Here is a 24,248-nt window from a genome sequence, read left to right as displayed (position 1 = left end):
TTTTTTTGTTTATTTTTTTTACTTTTCTTCTGCAAACCGTAAGATGAATATTTTGATATTCTATATGTGATCACTTTGTGGAAGAGGAGATTGTACCTGTTTTTTATGTCAATAAAGAAGAAAATGGGGAAAAAAACAAAACATGTGAATGTTAATGTAATTAAACTGATTTATTGATTAGGATATAGAAGGAGGTAATGATAAGTAAAGTGTGTAAAGTCTGGCTGAGTCCATTTGCATGTGTTGATATATTTACCAAGTGACATATTTAAATTCATTAAACCAGCAACTTCTGTTTGTAATTTATTCTAGTAGAAAGGAAAAACTGTGAATTTTAAAAACACAGATATCTCCTATTTTAAGAGATAGTCTGCCAAGTCTGTATAGGCTATCATCTAGCATAAGACATGAGTGAAAAAAGATGAACAGTTTCATCCACATTGGTACAAAATGTACAAGGAGTAGGATCAAAATTAAAGCAGAGTATTTATGGAAACTTTTAAAGATTTCTGTCACAGGACAAACAGTACAAAGCTTTTTTGGTGTGGAGTGTAATTCCTTAAACCCCAGTGGCCAGTTTGTGTAGTGTGTTGAGAAAGTAAGAACAGGTCACAGGTGAGATAATTGGATGTGAAATACGCTGCAGGAGGGCAGCCTTCTTTCTAAACCAACAAAGAATTGAGGATAAAACAGGCTGGGGGACTGCTGGGGAATACAGGCTGTTAGGTGTGCTCTGTTTGATTTTGATCAAGCAATGGCTTCAGTGCGTGTAGCTGTCCGAGTCCGTCCATTGAACAAAAGGTATGGGAGTTACAACAACTAGTTTTTGGTTTTAAAAATTTTATTGTCTCTAAGATGTCAAATATTCCACTACTTTTCCACAGAGAAAAGCAGTTATCATCGAAGGTCATAACCCACATAAAAGGGAACAGCTTATCTATTCATAAGGTATTTTTGCCCAAAATGAGATGCACTATATTGAGGTAAAAAAATTTCTTATTAAGATTGGGCTGTTCTTTTGATATTCTAGCCTTCACCTGTTCGAGGGGATGAGCTGATGGACAGAGGGAATATCTTTTCTTATGACTTCTCATATGATTCAACTGACAGAGAAAGCCCCACATTTGCATCCCAGGAGAGGGTATCTCAATTCTTCTGTTTACACCTTTTGCATAACTTTTTTGTATTGTAGTGTACAACAATGAATTGGTTCATGGTTTGAGTTATCTCCTCTTTTTTACCTCCTATTTTAACTAACTTTATCTGTTCTACTTTAGATTTTCCATGACTTGGGGTCTGATGTTCTGAAAGCTGCATTTGAGGGTTTCAATGCCTGTGTGTTAGCCTATGGCCAAACAGGCTCAGGAAAATCTTACACCATGATGGGTCATAAAGTAAGGCTTTCTTTCAGCTTTCTCAGCACTTTTACTAAGGTTTAAATGCATTTTTATCTTAAAAGGTAGCTCTCATATGAACATTCTTAGATTAAACTGAATATTTCCAACTTGCATGCCTAATGTGCCCTATAATCAGCCCTTCAATCACCAGGGACGCCCCCAATGTCACATATTCTCACCACTGTGAGCTTACATTGCAAAAATCCCAGTAACGCTAACCTAGTGTGAACACAGCACTGACTCTTCACCACATTAGATACTGACTGATGGCAGCCTCAACAGACGTCCCTCCCAGTCTCTCCATTTATCTCCATGTTTCTCCCCACTAATCAGAAAATGTGATGAGGGCAGCAGCCTGCAGCTTTTCTCTCCTCACCTTGCACAGCAATGGAAATTTCACATTACCACTGAGGTTTCTGCTTGTCTACCAGGAGACGTGTGCAAGGTCATCGGCAGAGCTGCTGTCAACATCCTAGATAATTATATATGGCTCTTAATGCTTACTATCTGTTACTTTGTAATTAAAACAAGGGCATGCAGCTCAGAGTGGAATTGCTTTTATGCTTCAGTAACTCCATATCAGATGAGCTGTTGTTGTGTTGCTCAGCAGTCTTCACATGTGCTAAGTTGTGTTCACAGCATAGCGTAGACATCCAAATTAAGAGAACATATTGTAATGGGAGTGTGTATAACTAGCGTTTTGTGATAAGAGTTCTAAATGCAACATTTTCTCCCTTTTAATGTGCCAGGAAGATAAAGGTTTAATCCCACGGATCTGTGAAGGCTTGTTCTGTGAAATATCTCAGAGAAGCACGACTGATGCCGTGTCATTCCGTACAGAGGTCAGGTGAGTGGCTATCATACATACAGTGATGCTCCTCCTTATCTTAAAGTGATAGTGCATGACTGTTTGGATTGAACTGTTTGAACATGCTAAAAGTTTCCAGTTGACAGTATTTTTTCTTACTCATGAAAGTCTTAGAAATTGTCAGCAGGTGGTCATATTTGTTGCTCATAAGCTTTGAATTCGTAAGGAAAAATGGTGTTCTAGTAACAGCATTGAATCCATGTTGTATGTGTTGTGGGGACTGTGCATCAGGATATTTGTTATTTGCAGATTTAGTACAAAATAGTAAAAACAAAATCATGATACCATAGTAAAAAAGAATAAAGCAACACATGTTGATGATTGTATTGCCAACCCAGATCTTTTAATGTAAGGATTAAGAGCCTGCTACTGCAAGCCTTTTTTCAGTGCCTCTATTATTTTTGAGTGCATTTTTCCAAACTATTTTTAATGTAATGGTAAACCCTAAATGCATAGTAGTAGTAGTAGTTTCAGGTATATCTTGACTGAACCCATGCGGAGTCAGTTGTTCAAACAGGTTTGTTTCTTGCCGTTCGAGACCAAACAAATTCAAACTCAAAACATTTGTTTTAATGTGACAAGTTTTAAGGGACAATGTAACTTGAGATGCCATATAGAGATGGTACATCACAAGTATTGTCACTTCAGTTGCATTAAGGCCTCAGTTTATCCCTCATATCCATGATGCTATAATAACAAAACCTCAAGAAAAAAAAGTTGCAAAAATATTCAGAAACAAAAACGTCTTATTCTCATTATCTCAAAATCAAGCAGAGAATCACAGCACTTTACACATAAAACCCAAAACCTCTTGAGTACAACCAAAGGCATTGTGGCCATCAAAAAGGAGTGTAAACAAGTAAAAAACAAGTGTACCCTGCTCTACTTTCTGCTTCCTCAAGCTGACAGTGATGTAGACATCCAGTCAGAACTAAGAATGACAAAGCATGACAAAGCTAGTACACATGTCTTCCAGTTGATGCAATAATGTTCCCATTTCTAAATGTGTTTTTCACCTCATAGCTTCTGTTTTGTTTGTTTCTGTGGTGTTGATATATCACTCAAAAAACTTGAGCCCAATACCTCTATCGACTATTTGTTGGTTATGTTGTTTAAACTGTTTGTACTTTGATACAATATTTAACCTTTTGGTTATGGCCATCTCTCACTTCTCCCTTAAAACCTCTAACTGTTTTTTTTTGTTTTTTTTGTCTTTGTTGTCCATCCCCACAATGTAAAAATACATTTTGTATACTGTTAGGAGATGGTGGTAGTTGGAATCATATGTAACTGGCTTAATGACCCTCCATGTTTTGTTATTATAATAATGGCAGCTATGCCTTTAGCCATTTATCTAATTTTGTGACATGTCTGAGTTCTCAACACTATGCCAGAAAACAACCTGCATGGCTATATCCAGAGGATATGGTCTCTGCCATTTCATTACTGTCACGCTCTCGTAAAGCCTAATTGCTCCATGCCTTGTATTGTTTTTGAATCAGCCACTTAGACTATTCCTTTTGCTTCTTGCAAACACCCACCACAGTAGTGATTGAAGTGTTCTGCCAAAGCCTACTTTGCATACCAGTATGTTTGTTTATTCACTGCTAATGTGAGCAGAACAATGCAAGCACAATAATTTGGCTTTAAACCTACTGTGTATTTATTTTCATGGTAGACTGTGAATAGCAACTTGTTTTGTTCTCATTTGGTGTTGTGCCTTCACATATCAACACTAAAACTCTTTATTAATTTGTACCTTTGTGGCCCTGTGTGCAATCTGTGATTAAATTTGAATTTTGTGTTTGTGACTTGGCACCAGCTTTTTGGAGATCTACAATGAACGTGTGCAGGATCTCCTTAAGAACAGAACAACACCCACAGATAATGGAGGCTTGAGAGTGAGAGAGCACCCCAGGGATGGGCCCTATGTCGAGAGTAAGGGTTTTATTCTGTATACCACATCCATCTCAGTTGAGTTGAAATGCAGAATATTTTATACAGAAAACTGTTGTTTTTAGATCTGTCCAAGCACTTGGTGCACACCCACAGTGACATAGAGGAGCAGATCATTCTTGGAAATGCCAACCGCACCACAGCCAGTACGGGGATGAATGACGTCAGCAGCCGCTCTCATGCAATCTTCACCATCAACTTCACTCAGGTTTACTGCAGTGTTTAGTATCCTTGCTGCCATGTCTCATGTTGTCAGTATGAAGTATTGGGTTAAACATTTCAAAGTTTCCCTAAAATCTATTTGGATGTCAGTAAAGTCCATCCCTCAAGAGCTTTAATTACCCCCGTTTATTCGTTTTTGTGTTCTGAACATTTTTAACATGTTTTTTTCCATCTTCAAAGGATTTTTTCTTCCATCTTGAGTAGCACTTTTGTCGTGATACCGCCTATATGCCTAAGTATTCCTCTGTGATCTGTGAATTGCCTCTTTTGAACTAAACGAGGATTGCTCAGTTATGTTTTTTTCATGCCACAGGCGTGGTTTGATGCAGAGTTGCCATGTGAAACGCTGAGTAAGATCCACCTGGTAGACCTGGCAGGCAGCGAGAGAGCTGATGCCACACGCACCACAGGCACCAGGCTGAAGGAAGGTGCCAACATCAACAAATCCCTGGTCACCCTTGGCAGTGTGATCTCAGCTTTGGGTAAATGCTGTTAACAGCATGACTGACACACCATGACACAACATCTCCATCTATTATTGAGCTGACTGGCTCAATAATAGACGAGGAGGAATAACAATGGCATTCTATACGGGAACAGTAATTTTGTTTGCTGTAATCACTCCAATTATTTCAAAATGAATCATAGTGCGGGATTACTTTCCTAGTTTGTTTTACCACTCAGAATTTTTTTTATCATAGATTTTGCTATTTTTTTAGGAAAAAATAACTTTTGCTCTGATTGTGGCTGGAATTAAACTAGCTATTAATTCTATTGAGGGTATTAGCAAACTCAAGATTGTTAGTGCAAAGTAGTTTTACACTTTTTGAGGATTAACATTTGGCAATGACCCTTTTTATCTCCAAAATAGATCTATAGAGCTCTGGGATGAAACACTACATATCTTATTGGAACCCTCATGTCTCTGAGTCAGTGTTGTTTTTCTGTGTGACCTCCCAGCTGACCTCAGCGTGAGAGGACAGAAAACAAAAAAGAAGAGGCAGATCTTCATTCCTTACCGAAACTCTGTGCTGACTTGGCTACTTAAAGATAGCCTGGGTGGGAACTCAAAGACCGCTATGATAGCAAGTATGTACTGTTAATCTGAACTCTTGACACCAAAACATTTCAGGAAATTTCCAGAAAGTTTTTGTGGCCTCTTTTTTTTCTGCTCTTGAAGTTGTATTTAAAAAATGAACAATATAATGTTAACCACATAATACTCTTTTTGTTTTTCATGTTTTAACTCACTCCTGTGTACATTTCTCCCGGGTGATCTCTCACGACAGCCATTTCTCCTGCTGATGTGAACTATGGGGAGACCCTGAGCACATTGCGGTATGCCAGCCGCGCTAAAAACATAGTGAACTCTCCCACAGTGAATGAAGACAGCAGCGTGAAGGTGATCAGAGAGCTGCAAGAAGAGGTTACCAGGCTCAGGATGCTGCTAGAGGAAGCCAATCAGGTCCATGCTTATGTTCAATCTTGCATAAAAGAGCATCAAGAATAATATGTTAAATTGACGGATATTATTCAAAGGTTACGTTGAAGGTATGGCTGTTTTTTCACTACTACTCCAGGTTTCCCGCGGGGAGCTGTCTTCCTCTGTGAACGTAGATGAGGAGCTGCATCAGAATGAGGCAAAGGTGAGTCATCTGCCAAAAGGAGAACAGAGGTGTTTTGATGTGTTCCTCTGTAAATAATGCACATGCTGTTCCTGCAATGTCCCCCAGGTGCGAACACTGACCAAGGAGTGGACCAACAAATGGGGGGAAACTCAGAGTATTCTGCAGGTACAGAAATGATTCATGCATGTATTAATGTTTTTTTTTAATGTAGTACTGAATGAAAATTTGAAAATCTTTTATATATCCGTGAAGTCTTTATGGCTTTTTTTTTTGTCACATGCATGTATGACTAAGTCCAACAGATGGTCTAGGCTCGTGGCCTCAATCAGCCACCTCCACAGCAATTTTAGAGAATAATAGGGGCTTGAATCATCACTTTGTCAGTGTCAGTCTGTTGTAAGAAAAGTGTATTTTCCCAGAGGCTAAGTGAGGCTTTGTGTAAATTTCCCAGTGCCAATACAAATTGTTAGTGTGATTCACAAAAACTTGGAATGTTTGACTTTTGGACATGAGCTAGAAGACAGTAACTGGAGAAAATTGCCTGATGAACAGCTTTGTTCCAGCAATCCAGTTTGGTTTTTTTTCCATCTAATCAATAGTATCATAGAAGCATCTTAAGACTTACAGTAAAACCCAATGTTTTGCCATCTGAAAGTTTTCTTTTTTCAGTTCTGCAAAGTTGGGATGAAGCGTTTTTAAAAAAAAAAAAAAAAAAAAAAAGTAAGGCACCCGATGTTCAAAGTTATATTTTTTGATCTTAGTTGTTTTTAGACAGACAGTAGTTTGTTAGGTGCTCTTGTTGCTTATGATTTTTTTCCTACCTTGTTTTCTCAGCCTCCTTTTTCAACTTTGTAATATGTCATAACACATTTGTATCTCACTTTAAATCCCAAAATCCAAAGGTGTATTCAGTGAAATATTATGTAAAAATGACACTATTTTAAGCTTGGCGCAGAATGATATATGCAGGCAAAAGACAAGGCCACTGAGTACATAAAGTGCGATGGTTTGCTTTATTAATTTTAACACTAACAATCATCAACCCAGGAAGCCTCCAGCAGCAGTTTTGACAGACATTACTGTTTGCAGTAAAGTCATCCTACCAGCTGGTGTCACTGCAAGTCTTGTGAACAGCCAGAGCCACTTATTGGACAGCAAAGGGTAATGAGAGTGGAGTCAACCTGGCATTTAAATTTAATTTTCCATCTATTTAGATTCAAATGGCACGCAAAAGCTGAGTTCTTATAATGATGCTGAAGTTAGTGTGTGACGGCATTCAGGGAGTCTTGAGAGAAACAGAACAGACATGCCTTCTCTGTAAGTGGCAGCATCCCCACAAAACCCCAAGCTGCCTCCAAAAAAGCCAGGGTTTGCCAACCTAGAGTTTACACCCAACGCTTTTCCTCTGTTGAATTTGTGCCCAACCTCCCAAATAACACCAAATGTCATCTGTTTGGGACTCATCGTATTCAGCCAAGTAGCCTGTTGCATTATGCATTGAACTGTGAAGCATGCCAGTCGTGAGAATTATGGATTGACTTCCTGTCTCTATCATACACACTAGAAGTATATTCTCTCTAGCAACTTTTGCATGGATTTAAGCTGTTGTGTTGATCTGGCTGTGCTGATTATTTTTTTTGAAAAATGTCTCAGAAAACATTTGTGTATTCTTGACTTGTAGTAGCAACTAGTGATCCTGTACCAGAGTAAATTTCCCACAATCTGACGACTTTTTGTGAAGCTTTACATTTAAGAAGACTTTAGGTAAGGACGTTGAATACCGGACACGTGAATGTCGTCTTCCTGTGTGTGCTGAGTAATTAACATTCTATCTTGTATGGTGGTTAGCAGGTGACATTTAGTGGCTTGACAGCCCTTTATTCATGACAGTGTATTGAAACTCATTAGCAGCTGTCACTGCTCCTAATTAAGAGGTCTTGATTATTGACATATGGCACTTTCGTCTCTGACTGTCCGGCATATTAATTAAAGTTACAGTGTTGTAAATCTGTTTGCATGTTGAAGCGGTGATGACTTTACGCTCAGAGGCAAAATCGTCTGTTTACTGTCAGAGCTGAAAAATATGGCTTATTTACTGCAGGACTGTGCCCATCCATGTAAACACCTGTTATGATGCATGATACAACGTGACACCTAGGCGAAAAGGCCACTGTACTGGTGACCAGCAGGCACACGGATGTTGCTGAAGCTCTAAGTGTTTGATGAATGACTTTATGGATTTGACATTTGTCTTCCTGTGCATTTGCATTCTGCCCGGGTGAAAAATGGTAAGTGAGATTCCTGCATGGATTGCTGCACAGACATTAGAGAGGGTGTCTTTCCTCAGCTTAGTATAGAGAAGCACTTTCGCACCCTGTTTGAAGTCTGCCATTTCAAAATTCTGCACACGTACTTGACAAACAAAAGCTTAATCACTTTTGTGGAATTTAGTGAAAGATTTATTTATTTTTTTTAAACTAATGCCTTCAACTTGATTTGTTTTAAGTAAACCGGATATGCTGATATAATCCAGCCTCCATGTTAAAGTTTAAAGTGCTGTATATGCTCACTTCATAAATTCAGAACAGTCTTCTCAGACTCTTCAAGTCTCATATATTTTTTGTGTTAATTTGCTGAGCGTTAGATGGAATTTCTGCTTGGGCCATTAGGAGACAAGTTGACCAAGAGCGGTGTAAACAGAGTTTTGAATTCTGTATTCAAAGCAGATTTAGAATGCAAAGTTATTCATCGTCAGCTTCCCAGATTGGTTACAGGGCATGTGGGAATGAGAAAGTAATTAATATAAGATGGATTCCAGAGCAGCCTCTTACCAGACAGAGACGGCAACAGATTGAGAGAACAAAAAAAAGCAGGAAGAGGGTAAAGTGAAATGTTGTCTACTGCAGGGGTGTGTATATATATACACACACACGCACGCACACACACAGATTTGTGAGTACTCCTACTGCACGAGTTGAGTTGCATTCTGCTCCCCCAGCCACCCTCTCAGGTCCCCTTGTAACACAGTGTGGTGGGAGGAACCTCCATTTCAGTAAGATAAAATGAACCACAATGTTTCTTTTGATCCTGGTAGTCTTTGTATTTCCCAAACATGCAACAATCAGCACAAAGACATAACTTAAGCCTTCAAATGCTCTAAGCCTTGCTCTGTTTAATGTCAGTTTACTTCATACTGTCAGCAGTTGTACATCATATTTTGTCATTATAGCTTTTCATGACGTCTACATATTCTTATCAGTAGCTTTCTTTTAATCCTTCACATTCTTTTCTTAATTTAATAAAAACCAATTATGCTGTTTGAAACATATGATGAATACATGTTTTGTAGGTGTCTTTCCTGCCTACAATGACAATCTTACTACTAAAAATCTTACTGCTAAAATCAGTTCACAAAGCACACATTAACCAATGTAAGTGGCAGTGAGATGCATGGCAGGATAATTTTTTTGACTGATTAGGGGCCCAGAAGAGCTTTTCTCAGGATGATTCCCTCTTTAGTTAAGTTTTAAGTACATGCATGGCAACATGATGGCTGGAGCACATATCAGTCTAATTACACAACACATTTATATTACAACCGGAACAAGTTTCTGGTTGAGATTCTGCTTTTACATGTAGCACACACAGATAACATCAAGGGAAGGTTAAGAACCGGAAAGGCTTGCTAACAAGATGCCAGTTCTTTTCTGTGAGTTAACATACTGGAATATAACCAATCACTGCAAACAAAGGGTGTCATGCCATTTTGAAAACTGTCCATGTAATTGCCTTTCCTTTTATGCGTCACTCATTGTAACTTTGTAAAGAATAGGGACATAAATACAGCTCATTTCCAGAAAATTAACCTTTATAATGTAACAGCAATTCAAATTTCTCTCTTGTTCTGACTTCAGTGCCTACTTATCTGTTCTGTTGGCAAGTTGCTCCACTTGACGAGTCTGATGGGAAGTCAGGAAAGAATGATTGGTTGGCCTGGTATGACAGTGTTTTGAAATGCATATTAACCAAGTCGGGAACCTGAACTGTCAAAGCACTGAGAAAAAATCCATTAAAAATTCAGCCCAACCACAGATGATGGATTTTAATGGAAGCCTAAATGCTGCCCGAGCCTGGCTGCTGGTCTAGGCCACAGTTAATTACAGTATGTTCACCAGCTGCCTCAGTCTGAAAGACTTTTTTTTTTTTTTTTTTTTGTCCTCATAGCACACAGACAGACTGACTGACTGACTGGGTGTGGTGTGAGGAGCAACTTTCTCTGGCATGTGTGCGAATGTGAGGAGAAAATAAGAGTATCTCTTCGGCTCCTGATGTCTAAGGAAAGTGACACAGTGCATTAATCTGCTGGGCTGCTCCTCACCTCTAATGAAGTCTGTGAAGAATCCCTTTTAATTAAGTACAGGGGCTGGGGTCGATGCCTCTCCTTCTTCATTAGAGAAAAGGATTTCTCCCATCTCACAACTGCCAATGAGTGAGGTGGTGGTGGACACGTCTCTCTCTTCATGGTCCAATCTATACGAAACAGAGTAGGAGGAGGTTGAAAGAGAGGAGAACTAGTTTATGCAGAGTGTTGCCTCTGAATCCTTCATATGTGAGATTTTCTGCTCTGCCTCTTGGGGAGGTACTTATGATAATCCATGGCAATGTGAGGCATTAGTCCACCAGCTTAACAGAAGAAGACTTCTGATAGGGCCACTCATACTTTGGTAGACTCTGGGTTATTGAACCACAGCCACTTCCCTGGGAGGAAAAGGTTATTGGCCTTAAACACTTGCTCAGAGAGTTAAGTTTCTCTTTATAGCTTAATTCAGTGTGTCTTTTGAACCTAGCAGGTCATCCGAGGCTAAACGTTTCATTTCTTGTTGAATAATTGCCAAATTAACTGCTCAACAAACTCACTCCGTCTGCAGCCTGTCTGGTCTTTTCTTAACTCCTTTTGTACCTCTTTAGTCAAGTTAGAAATTAAATAATACCAAATGACATTTCAAGTTAAATGAATATCACCCCTTGACAGACACATATGCTGTAAGGTGGTGTGACTCATGCTTTTACATTTCCTCAGCAACAATTGTTGGAGGCAGTGAAGCGATGTATGGAACAGATCAGAGGTTTAAGTGTAGCTGTCGTGTGCTCTAGAAATGGCTTTCAAGGATTAAATCAATTTCTCTACTACTTATCACGTTTCTGTAGAGAGGTGCTGTACTGCCATTAAATCCATATTTAGCAGGGATTTCTGGACAAGCTGAATGGATTTTTTTTTTTTTCATGTGGACATTAATTTCTGATTTTTGAATTGTGTAACTGTAATGTTGCTATATGTGTGAAATATGGACATTTAAGTATATTTTTTTTTCATTTGCATCCTGAGATCTGGCATTTATGCAAACACAGAACATGTCATACAGGGAAAAAAAATTGAAAATGCCCCTATGAAATAATCTCTTATAATGATTCATTTTACCCCAGTTATTCACTTTGCTCAACAAGTAATGCACTATTGATGGCTGTGTAGCTTGATGCTTAAGCTACCGCATGGCAGGCTTCCACTTCACGTGAAGCTATAAGCCACATGAACTCACTTTGGTTTGACCTTTTCATACAATACTCCTTCAGACACATTGTAAATGACATGGAACTAGTTTGAAGAAGTTTGTTGCTGCTGCTATCTAAAGTTGATATACTTTACAAGCTTGGGAGTGTTTTTAGTAGCAACATACAGTGTTGATAGCCATGTGTCAATAAAGGCAACGATGCATGTTATACATCCCACCTGTGTGTATGTGTGCGTGGGCGGTGGCAGTGCGTCTGTTTCGCTCGGTGAGCACAATGTACAGTTTGACTCTCGCCATGATAATCTGAATGATTTATGGTGTCTCTCTTGCCGTTAGCCACTCTACTGCTTCATGGCGACACATGGTTGGAACGCCGCTATTCTGCTCGGCCTTCAGGCAAGGAAGAGCAGTCATAAAGAATTCAGTTTTCTGCTGGTTGCCATTAAATGTCTGTCAGCATTTTTTATTTTATATTGTGTGCCATTCCTGCTACAGGCTATTGAAAGAGGTTTTTTCACCCCCTCACAGAATATTTTCTTGTGTCCCGTAGGAGGAGACGGTGGCTCTGAGGAAGGAGGGGAGTGGAGTGGTCCTTGACTGCCAGTTACCTCATCTGATAGGCATCGATGAAGACCTGCTGAGCACTGGCATCATCCTCTATTATTTGAAAGTGAATAGAGCATTGAGACTTAGCATAATACACATTAATCTGTATTTTTCTTAGAAATCATTACCAGCCAAGGTCCACTGCTTACAGTAATTGCCTCCAATTTCCAAACAAACATCTTACATACTGTATCATGACCTTTGAATCTCCACGGTAGGATGGCAGAACCCTGATCGGGAGCAACAAAACATCATGCAGTCAGGATATTGGTGAGTCGGGGTCACTATAGTATAGTTACTCTAGTACAGTTTCCATTTTATCCATTGGACTGAACATAAGCAGTATTTCTTTGTATGCTTTTATACTAAATTGTATTGCAGTCCTTCGTGGGCCTGGACTCTGCAGTGAACATTGTGTGTTTGAGAACCGTGCTGGGAGCGTGACTCTGATCCCTCAGGATGGTGCACTGTGTTCAGTGAATGGCTCTGTGGTAACTGAACCCTGCCAGCTGACTCAGGGTAAGCGTTCTGCAAAGCTAATATGCTCCTGATTATTCTTTAATGAACATAAAGGGGGTGGGGGGCTACTAAAAAAGATTTTGTTCTCAGATGTACAATTATTAAACTAGTGGGAGCCAATAATGCTTTCATCCATTTTGAATGCAGTGATATTAGATCACTGCATCACATCTGCAAATGAAAAAAACACTTTATGTCCCTGGCTCCCCTATGGCAGCACACTCAGGGCATGAGTGGATTGTGAACACAGCTCTCTACAGGGCAGATGCCATTTCTCTTACTAAACATTTTGAAGGGCGAGAGGCCCCGGACAAAGCTCCAGACAAAGCCCCAGGCCCTCCATTTAATTGGCAGATGGAGTTGATAGGGCCGACAGGTTTGAAGTGGGCCAGAGCATTAACCTTTCAAAGGACAGAGCCAAGCCAAGCTGAAACTCCTGCCCCCCTGAGCAGACCCTGCTTGCCGGGGCTGGGAGCTTTCACTGCTTACTGCCTCCTCATCCACACTGCTTTGCTTTTGAGAGATAAAAACTGCACACAGAATCAGGCAGCGCAGGGCCTGGCTATGCTAGTCTCTTTTTATAACCATTTCAAGTTATCCAATATCCCCTTCAGAAACGGCTGCATCTGAAGCTATTTTCTTGAACAAATGATAGTAATTTTCAGTCCAACAGCAGCTGGAATCCATCACAGGCTGCCCTCTCAGGTGCTTTGTCACTCGTCAGAAGTCATTAGTAGTAGCAAGATTAGTATTTTCTGTGCCGAGAGAGGAGGGGGGAAATGGGGAGGAGACCTCGAGAAAATCTGTGGATGTGGCCATATGAGCTCGAGTCTGATATATAAACCTTAATATCACTTCAATTCTATAGCTTTACAAGACTTCTCAAGTTTTCCTGGACCATTTTTCTCAAGTAAATCATCCCCCCTGGTCTAGGTCACTGCCAGTCATATTGGGAATTGTGTTCTTCATGGCAATTCATTCACACAACCACAGCAGAGAAAAATGTAGGCTAACTTTTGTGCCGTTTGTCAAGTTTTCCCCAAGTTCAGTGCAGAGACAGTTCACTGCAATCCCACAATAACAGGAAGATTCCCATGGCCAAAGTCTTTTGCTCCTTGTCTGCATTATAGATGCTGTGCCACACCTCCAAAGGTTTTCTTGCAGACTCTCAGCACCATTGCTGTCACTGGCATCTCTTTTGAAATGCATCACATTTTCCTTGAACTGGTCTGTCTCAAATTGTAACGTTTGTCTCAGTGGATGGTACAGCCTTTGTACCAAATAGTTTGAGCTTGTAAGTGAGTTGATGATTTTTCACTTTTCTCATGCTTTACCCCTTTGTTTTCCCCTCAGGTGCCATCATACATCTAGGGAGAGGAACCATATTTCGCTTTAACCACCCCACAGAAGCTGCCCAGCTCAGAGAAGAACGCCAGGTACAGACGGTACCCAAAACCGCTGCAGACATACTCTCTTATTGTGTTTTTAATATTCTGCTGTTTTTTATAAAGCTGAAGGAGCATCTTTTCTAAAAAGACGCTGCCTCGACTGCATTGTCTGCTGTTAATTTTGTAAAAGCAAGTCAGCATCATGCACAAGTTTGTTTCCATAACTACCAGCTGTGATACCTGCTACCTTCAGCAAACACAGCTCATGTTGAACTCTGATTCACACTGAACTCAGAAACTTGACAACAGCACCAGATTCTTTCTGATCAGAATTAAAAACTACTGCTGCCACTGCTTTTTTCTGTCTATTTAGCATGAAACTCTACTCCTTTTGTTCTGATTAATTGGCGCTCAAAAAAGCGGCAGACCGGCACATCATCAACAATCTCTCCACAGTGCTAAATTAGAAAACCTCTTTGCTGACCCTGAGAGAAGGCCAGGTGCAGCGTCTTTCAAAACTGGCTGCTTTTCGTCCATCTCGCAATAGCTCCCACTTGGCTTTCATGCCTTTTTTTTTTTTTTTTTTTTAAAGTAGCATTGTGTGAATTCACCCTTGTCTACCTAAGAAATTGCAACCAGTGTTTTCTCACCAATAATTTGTTGGTGTTAAAGTATTCTTGAGAAGTTTGGCTTTTGTAAGTTTGAGCGCTGAGTGGGTGTAAGAATAAAAACCCAGAAATGTGCTGGACCAATTAAATTATTTTAAATTTACTAAACAATCATGAAAAATGTCCTTTTATGAATGCATTAATACATAAACTTTGACAACATAACTTTGAGATTGGAAAGTCTTCTGCAAATTGCTCTGGAAAGGTATAACTATTAATAGGAATAAATGTCAACAATTTGTGTAATTGTTCATTGTTACAGTTGTCTACCGCAATCATAAATCATCACAGCCATTTGTCTTGTTGTTTAGATCATGTGTGTGCAATTGAAACATGATGTGTGATATTAGGATAAAAACAGTTTAAGGAACATTCCAAACAAAATCTTACCAAATTTATTGAAAACTACCAATTAGTGGAAGGATGCAAGAAAAGTACATTTCGGTCAGTCATATAAAACAGAAGACATTTTAGTGAAGTTGTAAGTCTGCTTTGAGCAAGTTGTTCTCATAAAACTGTCAGCACTAGTGAGGGAGGTCAGAAAGAGGCCTGTGGACACTCAGAGGGAGCTACAGGCTGTTGTGCTGTAGCTGAGACAGGGGACACTGTGCATACAAATACGGTTGCCTGGATGATTCACTACTCAAAGCTTTATGGCAGAGTGGCAAAGAGAAAGAAAGAAACCATAACATGCAACATACTTTTTACAGGCACTGTATATGTAGATTACAGATGATCAAGCCTGTTGCTTTTAGACCTTATGTTAATGAAGTGACTAGAATATGCTGAGGTTACAGGCCTCACTCTGGAAATGAGCATTGATATTATGAAACTATGACAATTTTACTGTGATATTCACTCATAATGAATCTCAAAAAATGAGGTTCTGGTCTTTCTTCTCAGTTCAGTATTATCATTATACTGAAAATTACTTTTAGTATAATTATATTTAATTATACTTTTTAAGCATTCCCTCCTGTGTTTTAAACCATGTTATGGTGCAAAATGATTCATATGCCATTTTATACACACAGCTGTACTTCTAGTTTTTGACAGCTTTCTACTCGCTGCATTATTGAAAATTGCACACTATTACAGCCAAGTAAAGCACAGACATCCAGGTCCCACTGGGGTTCCAAGAAGAGTCTTTGCCATTCATTTTTAACATTGATTCCAAACGAGATGGTCTCAAGAGTTCCGCATTCGCTCAGTCTGAAATGTGCTAGCACACCCATAATGACGTGTGTGACTTGCTTTAAAATAGTCTACTTCAATAATAGCAAATTGTATAACATTCCCCTTTATTTCAGACAGTGTTTTTAACAGTGCTCAAGATAAACTGTAAAACAATATGAAATTACAAGGAGGAACCTGGTTGAACATTACAGCTGTTCTCTTGCCAGTCAAAATGTATGGCCCTTTCTTTTTAGGGGTACATGATCATTTTAATCTTGTTTACCCTCATTTTGGATTAGATTTTAATATTTCTCCAAATACTGAATACATACGGTGTATACACTGCTCTAATTACACCACTGTATAATTGCAAATCTGCTGTAGGCTGCTCATTTCTCACAGATTTTCATTTCACAATATTGTCTCATTCTGTTGTCCGCAGAGCAAGCTGCTGTCTGCCTCCAGCCTGTCCTTGACTGACATGTCCAAATCTACCGAGAATCTGACCAAGGTGATGCTGCAAAATCCAGGGTGAGGCATGTGTAATAGCCCTCTACACTCTGTGACCCAGGCCTAACTGAACCCACTCCACCTCAATCTCTGCTATGTGCCTATTTATTGAGCAGCATTCATCGGGCGCATAGACCAAATCAAAGCCATAAATTATGGCAGGATTGCTGTAAAGAGAAGAGGGACCATGCAAAAATCTACCCTGTAGTGTTTCATGCTGAGCCAGTGGAAATCACGGCAGGTGAACTGCTCTGTGTCCCATTTCTAAAATCATTGTAGTACACTGGAAGTTCAGCTTCCCAGCAAATTCCCAGAATGTAATGAAAAAAATAACAACAGGCTTTTCTTAATCTGTGTTCTCATCTGTACTTATTTTCTCGTGGACATGTGAAATGTCATCAGTCATGGCCCAAGTATTGTCCACATTTAGGAAAGCATGATCCAAATGCCTGGAAGTGTTCTTTCCCTGCCTGTTTTATTAATTATCCTGTGGGAGCTGACTTGTGTGAACTTGTGGTAAACGAGTATCCCAGCATGCATTTGCATCAACCTGAGGCAATGATGAAGGATATGAGCCTGTCTCAATGCTGTTTTCATTTTTGTTCTCTTCAGAAATAGATGTGAATATTTCATATACATAATGTATACTAAACAGTTGGTAGAGTTTATTCTTATTTTTCACTTTTTTTACATATAGCCTACCAAACTCTGGAAGACCTGTTAATGTGACATCTTTATCCCCCAAAATCCAATTCACTGTCTAGTGATTCACTTCCTGCTGAAGTAGTGAGCAATTTGAGACACTCCCCTTGTCTCTCATGATCTGATAACCTTGATGTTTTACAGCATGTGGAGCTGTTTGACATGTAATTTCCCTCACAGTGCAGTATCCTCAAAAAGCAGCGCTTCTGTGCAGGTGATTCATAGCTCGTTTAGTCTGATACTTGCACCCCCTTCTTGATCTTCTGGTTTTGCACTGCTTGGTTTGGATATGAAAGGGTGAACATGCATGTGCATACTAAATAGAGGATTACTTCAGGGCGACTATCAATTGACTACACAGCTAGAGTTTTCATTATCCTACGTCAGGAAAACTGGGTTTGTGCATGAAACTGGTAATATAGTGTGCGGAATATCAAGAATGGGAGTCAGTACGAGTGAGTTGTGGACTGAGACATCTGTAAGTGTTGATTACGGATCAGCAGTAGGACTGTCAACTGTTTTTTCCAGCATAGAAAACATACAATACACGCAGGCAAACGAGGGCGAACAGAACTTTAATTATTTGATTCCTCTCTTGCTCTCAATTTTCACTGACAATGCAGCATAAATATTAAATGTGCATACACCAGATATTTTTCAAGTGTTTTTCTCCCTCTCATTTGGCTTACTAAACCATCATCTGTTCAAGCTCTGAAGATGGGCATTAAGGGAAATGACCTTTTTCACCTGTTGCTAAGATATGTATGACATCCTTATTCCACTTGCTGTTCGCATAACTCAAATTCCCTCACAGCAAGGACAGAAATGATTTTTCAGTTTGCCCAATCATCTTGGAAATAACCCTCAGTGGTAAATAAGAGAAAATTATTTGAATTCAGACAGTGGCTGTGGATATCCACGCAACTCAGGGTGACATGGGATATTAATGCAGTGACCTGCAGTTGCTTTAGGGGGTGCTCCATTCCACCAAAAGAAACCTGTCTATCATCAGATACATCTGTTGGATCACAGACTTTCTCACTTGAGAGTCCAGACAGGAAGAGGGTAAATGCATTAGTAAAAAGTCTCACCTGCTCCTACAGCACAGGGAATGCTTCACATTTTTGTATTTATTTAGATCTTTGGTTCATTTATCTATCTATATATATGGATTCATGATGTCATGATGAATGCTATTTTTTTCAAGTATGCACAAGTTGTAGAAATCCTCTTGCCATCTGCAAGTAACGTGGATGCAACATATCTGCATAATGTTGCAATAACATTTCATTTCAAATCATTTGTTCCCCCTGCATTTATCAGATGCATTTGGAGAAGTCTCTGAAATGTTGCGGTTTTACTAACTAGTTATGTAAGTATTGAGTCAAGAATTTCAGATTTTGGAGCTGTGTGTTCAGAGAAGCTTAGAAATTGGAATGGTGTGGTCACTGAAAGTGGCATTATAGCTTCCCATAAGCTTGCTAATTGGTAGACTGACAGTCATTTTTTCTAATGGATTTGTTTATTTAGTTGATCATATAAACAATTGGGATATTTGGTTGGGGAAACATTAAAATAATGAATGTTCAAACCCTGTGCCTAGTTTGGAAACTTCCAAGGTACAAAGGAAAGAAAGCGCCATGCTTGTCTGTTAGCATGGATACATGCTTTTTGTACTTCATATGAATTCATGACAGGACCCACTTCTTACCTTCTAGTCCAAGTAAAAGGTGGCCCACTGTGTTTGATTCAGTCTTTATTAAATGGACTGTGTAACAGAGACACTATGTCGTAGCCAAGCCCAAATTCAGTTCTTTCAAGCCAAACAAGTCTGGACTCTCAGTGATGGAACAGGCCAGCTGGTGTTTGACCCTCATGGCTTTTAATGGCCACCTTTAGCTCTGAAAGCCCCTCATCTGACAACCCTCTCAGTATCCTCCATCTCTAGCCAGAAGGCCAAGTGCCAGCTTTAATGTTTGCCTTCTCTGACCACCAACAGGCTGTTAGCAGCTTGCATCTCCTGAAATGGTGTTTTTACACTGGTTAACATCCATCACTCTAGGAGCTACTGTGCCACTTAACACCTCCTGCCACCAGCTTTAGTGCAGCTAGAACGATCTTACCTACAAACCTATCTATCTCTAAAGGTTGTGATTTTTCTTTTCTTTTTTTTGTTTGCCACTTTACTTTCATTTTAGTCAAAATTCTCTGTGCTTCTTTCAAATATCTGGGTTTGAGTTTGATCACAGTTCACAGTTATTAAATGAATTGGAAAAGTACAAGAAATGTGGTATGAGTGTGTTAAAGGGTGCATATGAAAGCATATAGGACTTTTGAATATCATGTGGACTGCTTACCTCACGAAAAAAAAACTTTGTGGGTGTGCATGTATGATTGATGACTAGGCGGATGGAAGAGAAGCTCAACCAGCAGGAGGTGGAATGGCAGCAGGTCCAAGACAGCCTGAACAGACGCAACCGGGACATCAAAAGACTTTCAAAGGAAAACAGTGGGGCTCCCCATAAACACAGAGCAGATGAGAAGACAAAAGGAGATGAGATAGAAGTGACTGGCAATGGGTAAGTTGGGAGGGAGGTGAACTGTGCTCTCCGTGGGTTTGATAATGAATCTGTTGTTGTGTACCAATTTTGTTCAGTCATTCCACAGCAAGAAGACTGTAAACCTCAGCATATGAGAGGTGTGCGTGACAGGAAAAAAAAGTGTATGAACAAAATTTTGTCTGATTCTTACACTGGGCATCCCTGATAAGTGTTTCTCAATTTACTCATGTGAGTAGACAAATATTACTGAGTACAGGACATCCTCTGTACTGATCCTCAGGATCTGCAAAAATCCTCTATTCGTCACAAGGACCTGCACTGTGTCCCTCTTGTTGATGCTGTCAATGCATTAATGCTCCCACTTTTCCCCCTCGACAACCTGCCGCAACACACAAAGCTCCACCAAAGCCGCTGTTTACTGTCAGAAATCATTCTGAGCTGTATATTTGGTTTCTGCTCCCCCCTCTGGAGTGCTCAGTATTGTATGTAAATCCTCAAATCAACATGCACAAATTCTATTTAATTTCACAGTTAGTAGAGTGGCTCTAATCTCATCCAGCCATTTGGGCTGTTTGCTTTTCAAATCTAATGGATGGTTTTTCTCTCTGTGTGTGTGGAGGGGGGTTTATTGCAGTCTTGTCTTTTGCCTGCAAACTGTTTGAAGTCTCCAGTGTCACCCCACAGCAAATAATTAAATTTTCTATTGAAAACAAAGAGCCTGGCAGCATGTATACGAATATAAACACAGCTGTATTGTGCATACGCCTCCTCATATCAAGATGCAATTTTAGTTTTCTAAAATGTATTATTTTGTTCTTGTATCTTTACTGTGTCCCTTTTCAGCCAGATGGATGTGCTGGCTGCTGGGACACATGAATCCAAACTGCCAAGCAGCTCTCCTACATCTGTCACAACAGACAAGCTCACCACTACAGTATGTATTCATATTTTTGTGTACAGTTACAACAAATCACATTATTTATTAAATGTAATAGAAATAAGGATTTAAACAATAAACTATAGGTTGTTTCTGAATGGAGGAAATTGCTTTTAATAGTTTTTAAGGAATTTAATAGAGCTAAAGCACAATATGCAAATAGTGACTTTGTTCTGCAGTTTCTGTTTATCGAGACATTATACCGCCACTGTGCAGCTCAAGTACAAGTCCCTTTTTTCTTTGCAAAACAGAGCAAATGTCAATACCTATCCCCTCGCCAGCCAGGCCCAATACAGATTTTTATGAGGCATGAAATGCTTTTTTCCCTTGGCTTGTTCTGTTTGTTTATTATGCACATATTTAAACCCTATTACACTTTCCTGCAGGGGTTTCAAAGAAAATGACACTCATTTTGTGAAAGCACATTGCAATGAGAGCACTTTTGAAATATTTCTGCTTATACATGTACCTTGTTGTTCATCACTCCATTTTCCCCTGCATATCTTTATGTATTCATATATAATTGAATACATAAAGATGTTTGTGGGGGGCTAGGGGAATTTTTTTTTATTTCTCAATATTGGCAGTAATTGTTTGTAGTAAATTGCATGCAACAAACATGATTCATGAATGACTGTACAGAATCTTTTAAAGTTTTATTTCTTCTCGTTTCTCCTCTTCTCAACTGCCTACACAATGTAAACTAGGCCATACCTGGAAAATATCCTGTTCCTCACACTAGTTTTGAGTTGGATGGAGACACACTACAGGGTGGGGTGACCACCAGAGATGGCCAGGAGCAGGAGAGGGACTTGTGTCATAAATCAGGGCCAGAGCTCATGTCTGAGCAGCTGCAGAGGAAAGCTGGGAGTGGGGCTGGAGTTGCATGTTATAAGGGAGAGGAGGTGTGGTCAGGGGATGCCAGCCTCCAGCAGACAAGTGTCCTGGGCCCGGGTGATGGATGTGGCATGAAGCCAGAGGGGAATGCTAACGAGATCCAAGGTGTTGTGACTGACTGGTACAAGGGGGGACCTGGCTCTGCTGGGAGCTCATTAGGCAGCATGTCCCACCTGCAGAGAATAGGAGGAACTCGCTCCACATCTGTCCTCCCACAGATCAGCACTCATTCTCAGCTCGACAAAAAGCCTCCCAGCAGTCAGGCAGCCCGCTGTCCACCTGACGAAACTGCTTTCGAGGGCCAGTTTGGCTGTGAAGAGATGGATGAATCTGCAGGTTTGGAGGAGATCCCGGACATGTGTGTGACAGAGCCTGCAAGAGTTGCAGTTCAAAGCTCAGGGCTGGGCTCTTTGCTCAACAGAGTTTCTCGGATTGTCCAGGATGCAGGGCGTCACCTTTGGAGTTCTCCACAATCACAGCAAGTCAGAGAGGAGGGAAAATTGCCTGTTGGGGCCTGCTGGTCCAGTCATGTTGTCTCTCTAGTCAGGGAAAGCAAGGTCCTGTCTGTAGTGAAGAACAGCCCTGTCTTCTCCCTGGTTAAAGGGAGCTATGTCTTTTCACTGTTCAAGGATAGTCACATTTTTTCCATGGTGAAAGACCTACCACTCATACAGCACATCCAGACAGAGATAAATCAACACCTTCAGGCTGAGGAGGCAGCTAGAATTATTCAGGGCTGCATTAGTCCTCACGCCACACAACTCCCGGTCCTGTCCCCAACTCATTATTTTATCAAAGCAGAAGAATTGCCAGATGACCTGCAGCTAATCCCAGAAGGTATCTTGACAATGAATATGAGTATTGGGGATCTGCAGTTACCAAAAGAGCAGAGCATGGCTGATATTGACATAAAACAAGGAGACAAAACAGTTGCAGTGCTGTCACCAGTGAAACACACTAGTGCACCTGCAGACAAGGATCAGGCATTGGAGAATTCAGTGACTGTGCAGAACAAAGATGACATCCAAATCTTCTGTCTAACATTGATAGAATTTCCTGATGCCCTTGTGAACCTGCAAAATCTGCCCTTGCAAGACCTGATGGTCTCTCTGCAGTCTGTTATCTCTACCTCAGTGCTCACTTCCCAGAAGATTGTAGCTCTCTCTTGGCTGAATGTGGCTAAATGTAGCCAACCTGAACCCTGTCCTGCGCTCTTGATCCTGATGGAGACAGGCCTCTATACGCTGACTACTGACTCTGGGCTCCTGGTGCTGTTCCATCAACTCCCCTTGTTGCAGCTGAAGGAGGTGCAGATAGGCTTAGCAGGTCACAGTCTGCGTTTGACGGGGACTACAGAGGAGAGCATCTTGGGTCTGTACACCAACAGCCAGGAGCATACCAAAGAGCTGTGTTGGGCCATACTTCGTGTCATCTGCCCCGATGACAAGAGGGTCTCTCAGCACCCACTGCTCTGCGGAGACTTAACAAGGATCTCTCTAGACTGGCAGGCTTATTTACCTGACCTGCTGCTGGATGCTGGTTTAAGGGTGTGCTGCCAGTTTCAGAAAAGTCTTACAGATCTGGTTTACCTCCTTCATTGTAACATGGATCAACAAACAGTCGCTCTGGGAGAGGTGCAGCTGCTACTGTACACAAGTGTAGGGGTGTGTGTTAGTTCCAGTAACCGCACTGCGGCTTTGGCCCAGCTTTTACTTACTGACACCCATCTCGGTCTGGTGCAGGAGGATATTGTCTTTCACCCGACCCCATGCTCTGTGATTATAGAGCCCTGCCGTCCCCAGTTCCACGATTTAACTCTTCGTCAGCGCTCAGATGTGCGCTGCGTGCTGGTGCATGATGAAGACAAGCGTGGAGCTGTCAGACTGGATGTAATCCTTGCAAATGTGAGGGCCAGGGGTCACCCTGAAAGTGCAGCTATCCCACCTGCACATGCTTCAAATTCATCTCTGCATGCAGAAGTGTGGAAATTAACTTTCAGTTGCTCCGCTGAGGCCACCTGCCTGATTAATCACTTGTCAAATGTCTGATCAAGGACTGAACAGCCGGTAATGAACAGCCCAGCTTGAAAACTCTGACTCACAGGGAGCAATGGCAAAAGTGCATCCCAACCAGACAGTTTTGTCACAGTTCACTGTGACCAATTTAGAAGTTTTTGTATTGATTTGTTTTTATATTAAATGACTTAAGTACTTGAGAATTTGTCTTTAAAACACTTTAATTTCTATGTTTTCACAATGTTAATGTTCTTTACCCAATACCTCACCAGTAATATTGTCATAGATGTTCTTAGTTTAATGTAGGATGTTTTAAATTAGGGGTTGAAGGTTCAACATTGAGGATTAAAATCATGTTTGTAACTTTGTTTCATGGGCATTATAATATATATTTTTAAAGATTTTACATTATAATCTCAATGTCATGGTTAAATTGTATATATGTATGTCAAGTTGTGGTCAATATCAAATATATTTTATGTAAGAAAATAGATCTATTGAGGTGGATATGTGTGAATATGTTTTGTAAAAATAAACGTAAGGTAAATCCACTGCTCCTCTGGAGTTTGTTTACCACTTAGAATGCAGATAAGCTCTGATAGTTGAGCTTTTAACATGGGAAAACAAA

The 24,248-nt window shown here is 40.3% G+C and overlaps 1 protein-coding gene across 2 annotated transcripts; it reads left to right on the top strand.

Moving 5' to 3' along the window:
- Positions 1–217: 217 nt before the first annotated feature.
- Positions 218–24,171, top strand: kif16bb (kinesin family member 16Bb). 2 transcript variants are annotated; one of them, XM_067609737.1, is made up of 20 exons: positions 219–801; positions 885–948; positions 1,031–1,141; positions 1,278–1,394; positions 2,147–2,244; positions 4,088–4,203; positions 4,287–4,429; positions 4,757–4,925; positions 5,404–5,532; positions 5,733–5,908; positions 6,024–6,089; positions 6,177–6,236; positions 12,192–12,311; positions 12,466–12,517; positions 12,629–12,766; positions 14,120–14,202; positions 16,441–16,529; positions 19,616–19,789; positions 20,615–20,705; positions 21,416–24,171. In XM_067609737.1, exons 1-20 carry the CDS (start codon positions 755–757, stop codon positions 23,651–23,653), a joined length of 4,281 nt encoding a protein of 1,426 aa, XP_067465838.1. In that variant the 5' UTR covers positions 219–754; the 3' UTR covers positions 23,654–24,171. The 2 variants fall into 2 exon arrangements, with proteins under 2 accessions (XP_067465839.1, XP_067465838.1); XM_067609738.1 differs by lacking the exon at positions 5,404–5,532 and having other exon boundaries at positions 218–801.
- Positions 24,172–24,248: the final 77 nt, after the last annotated feature.

The sequence above is a fragment of the Thunnus thynnus genome, chromosome 14 (assembly GCF_963924715.1).
Source record: "Thunnus thynnus chromosome 14, fThuThy2.1, whole genome shotgun sequence".
NCBI lineage: Eukaryota > Metazoa > Chordata > Actinopteri > Scombriformes > Scombridae > Thunnus > Thunnus thynnus.
This window is presented reverse-complemented; position numbering and strand designations above follow the sequence as displayed.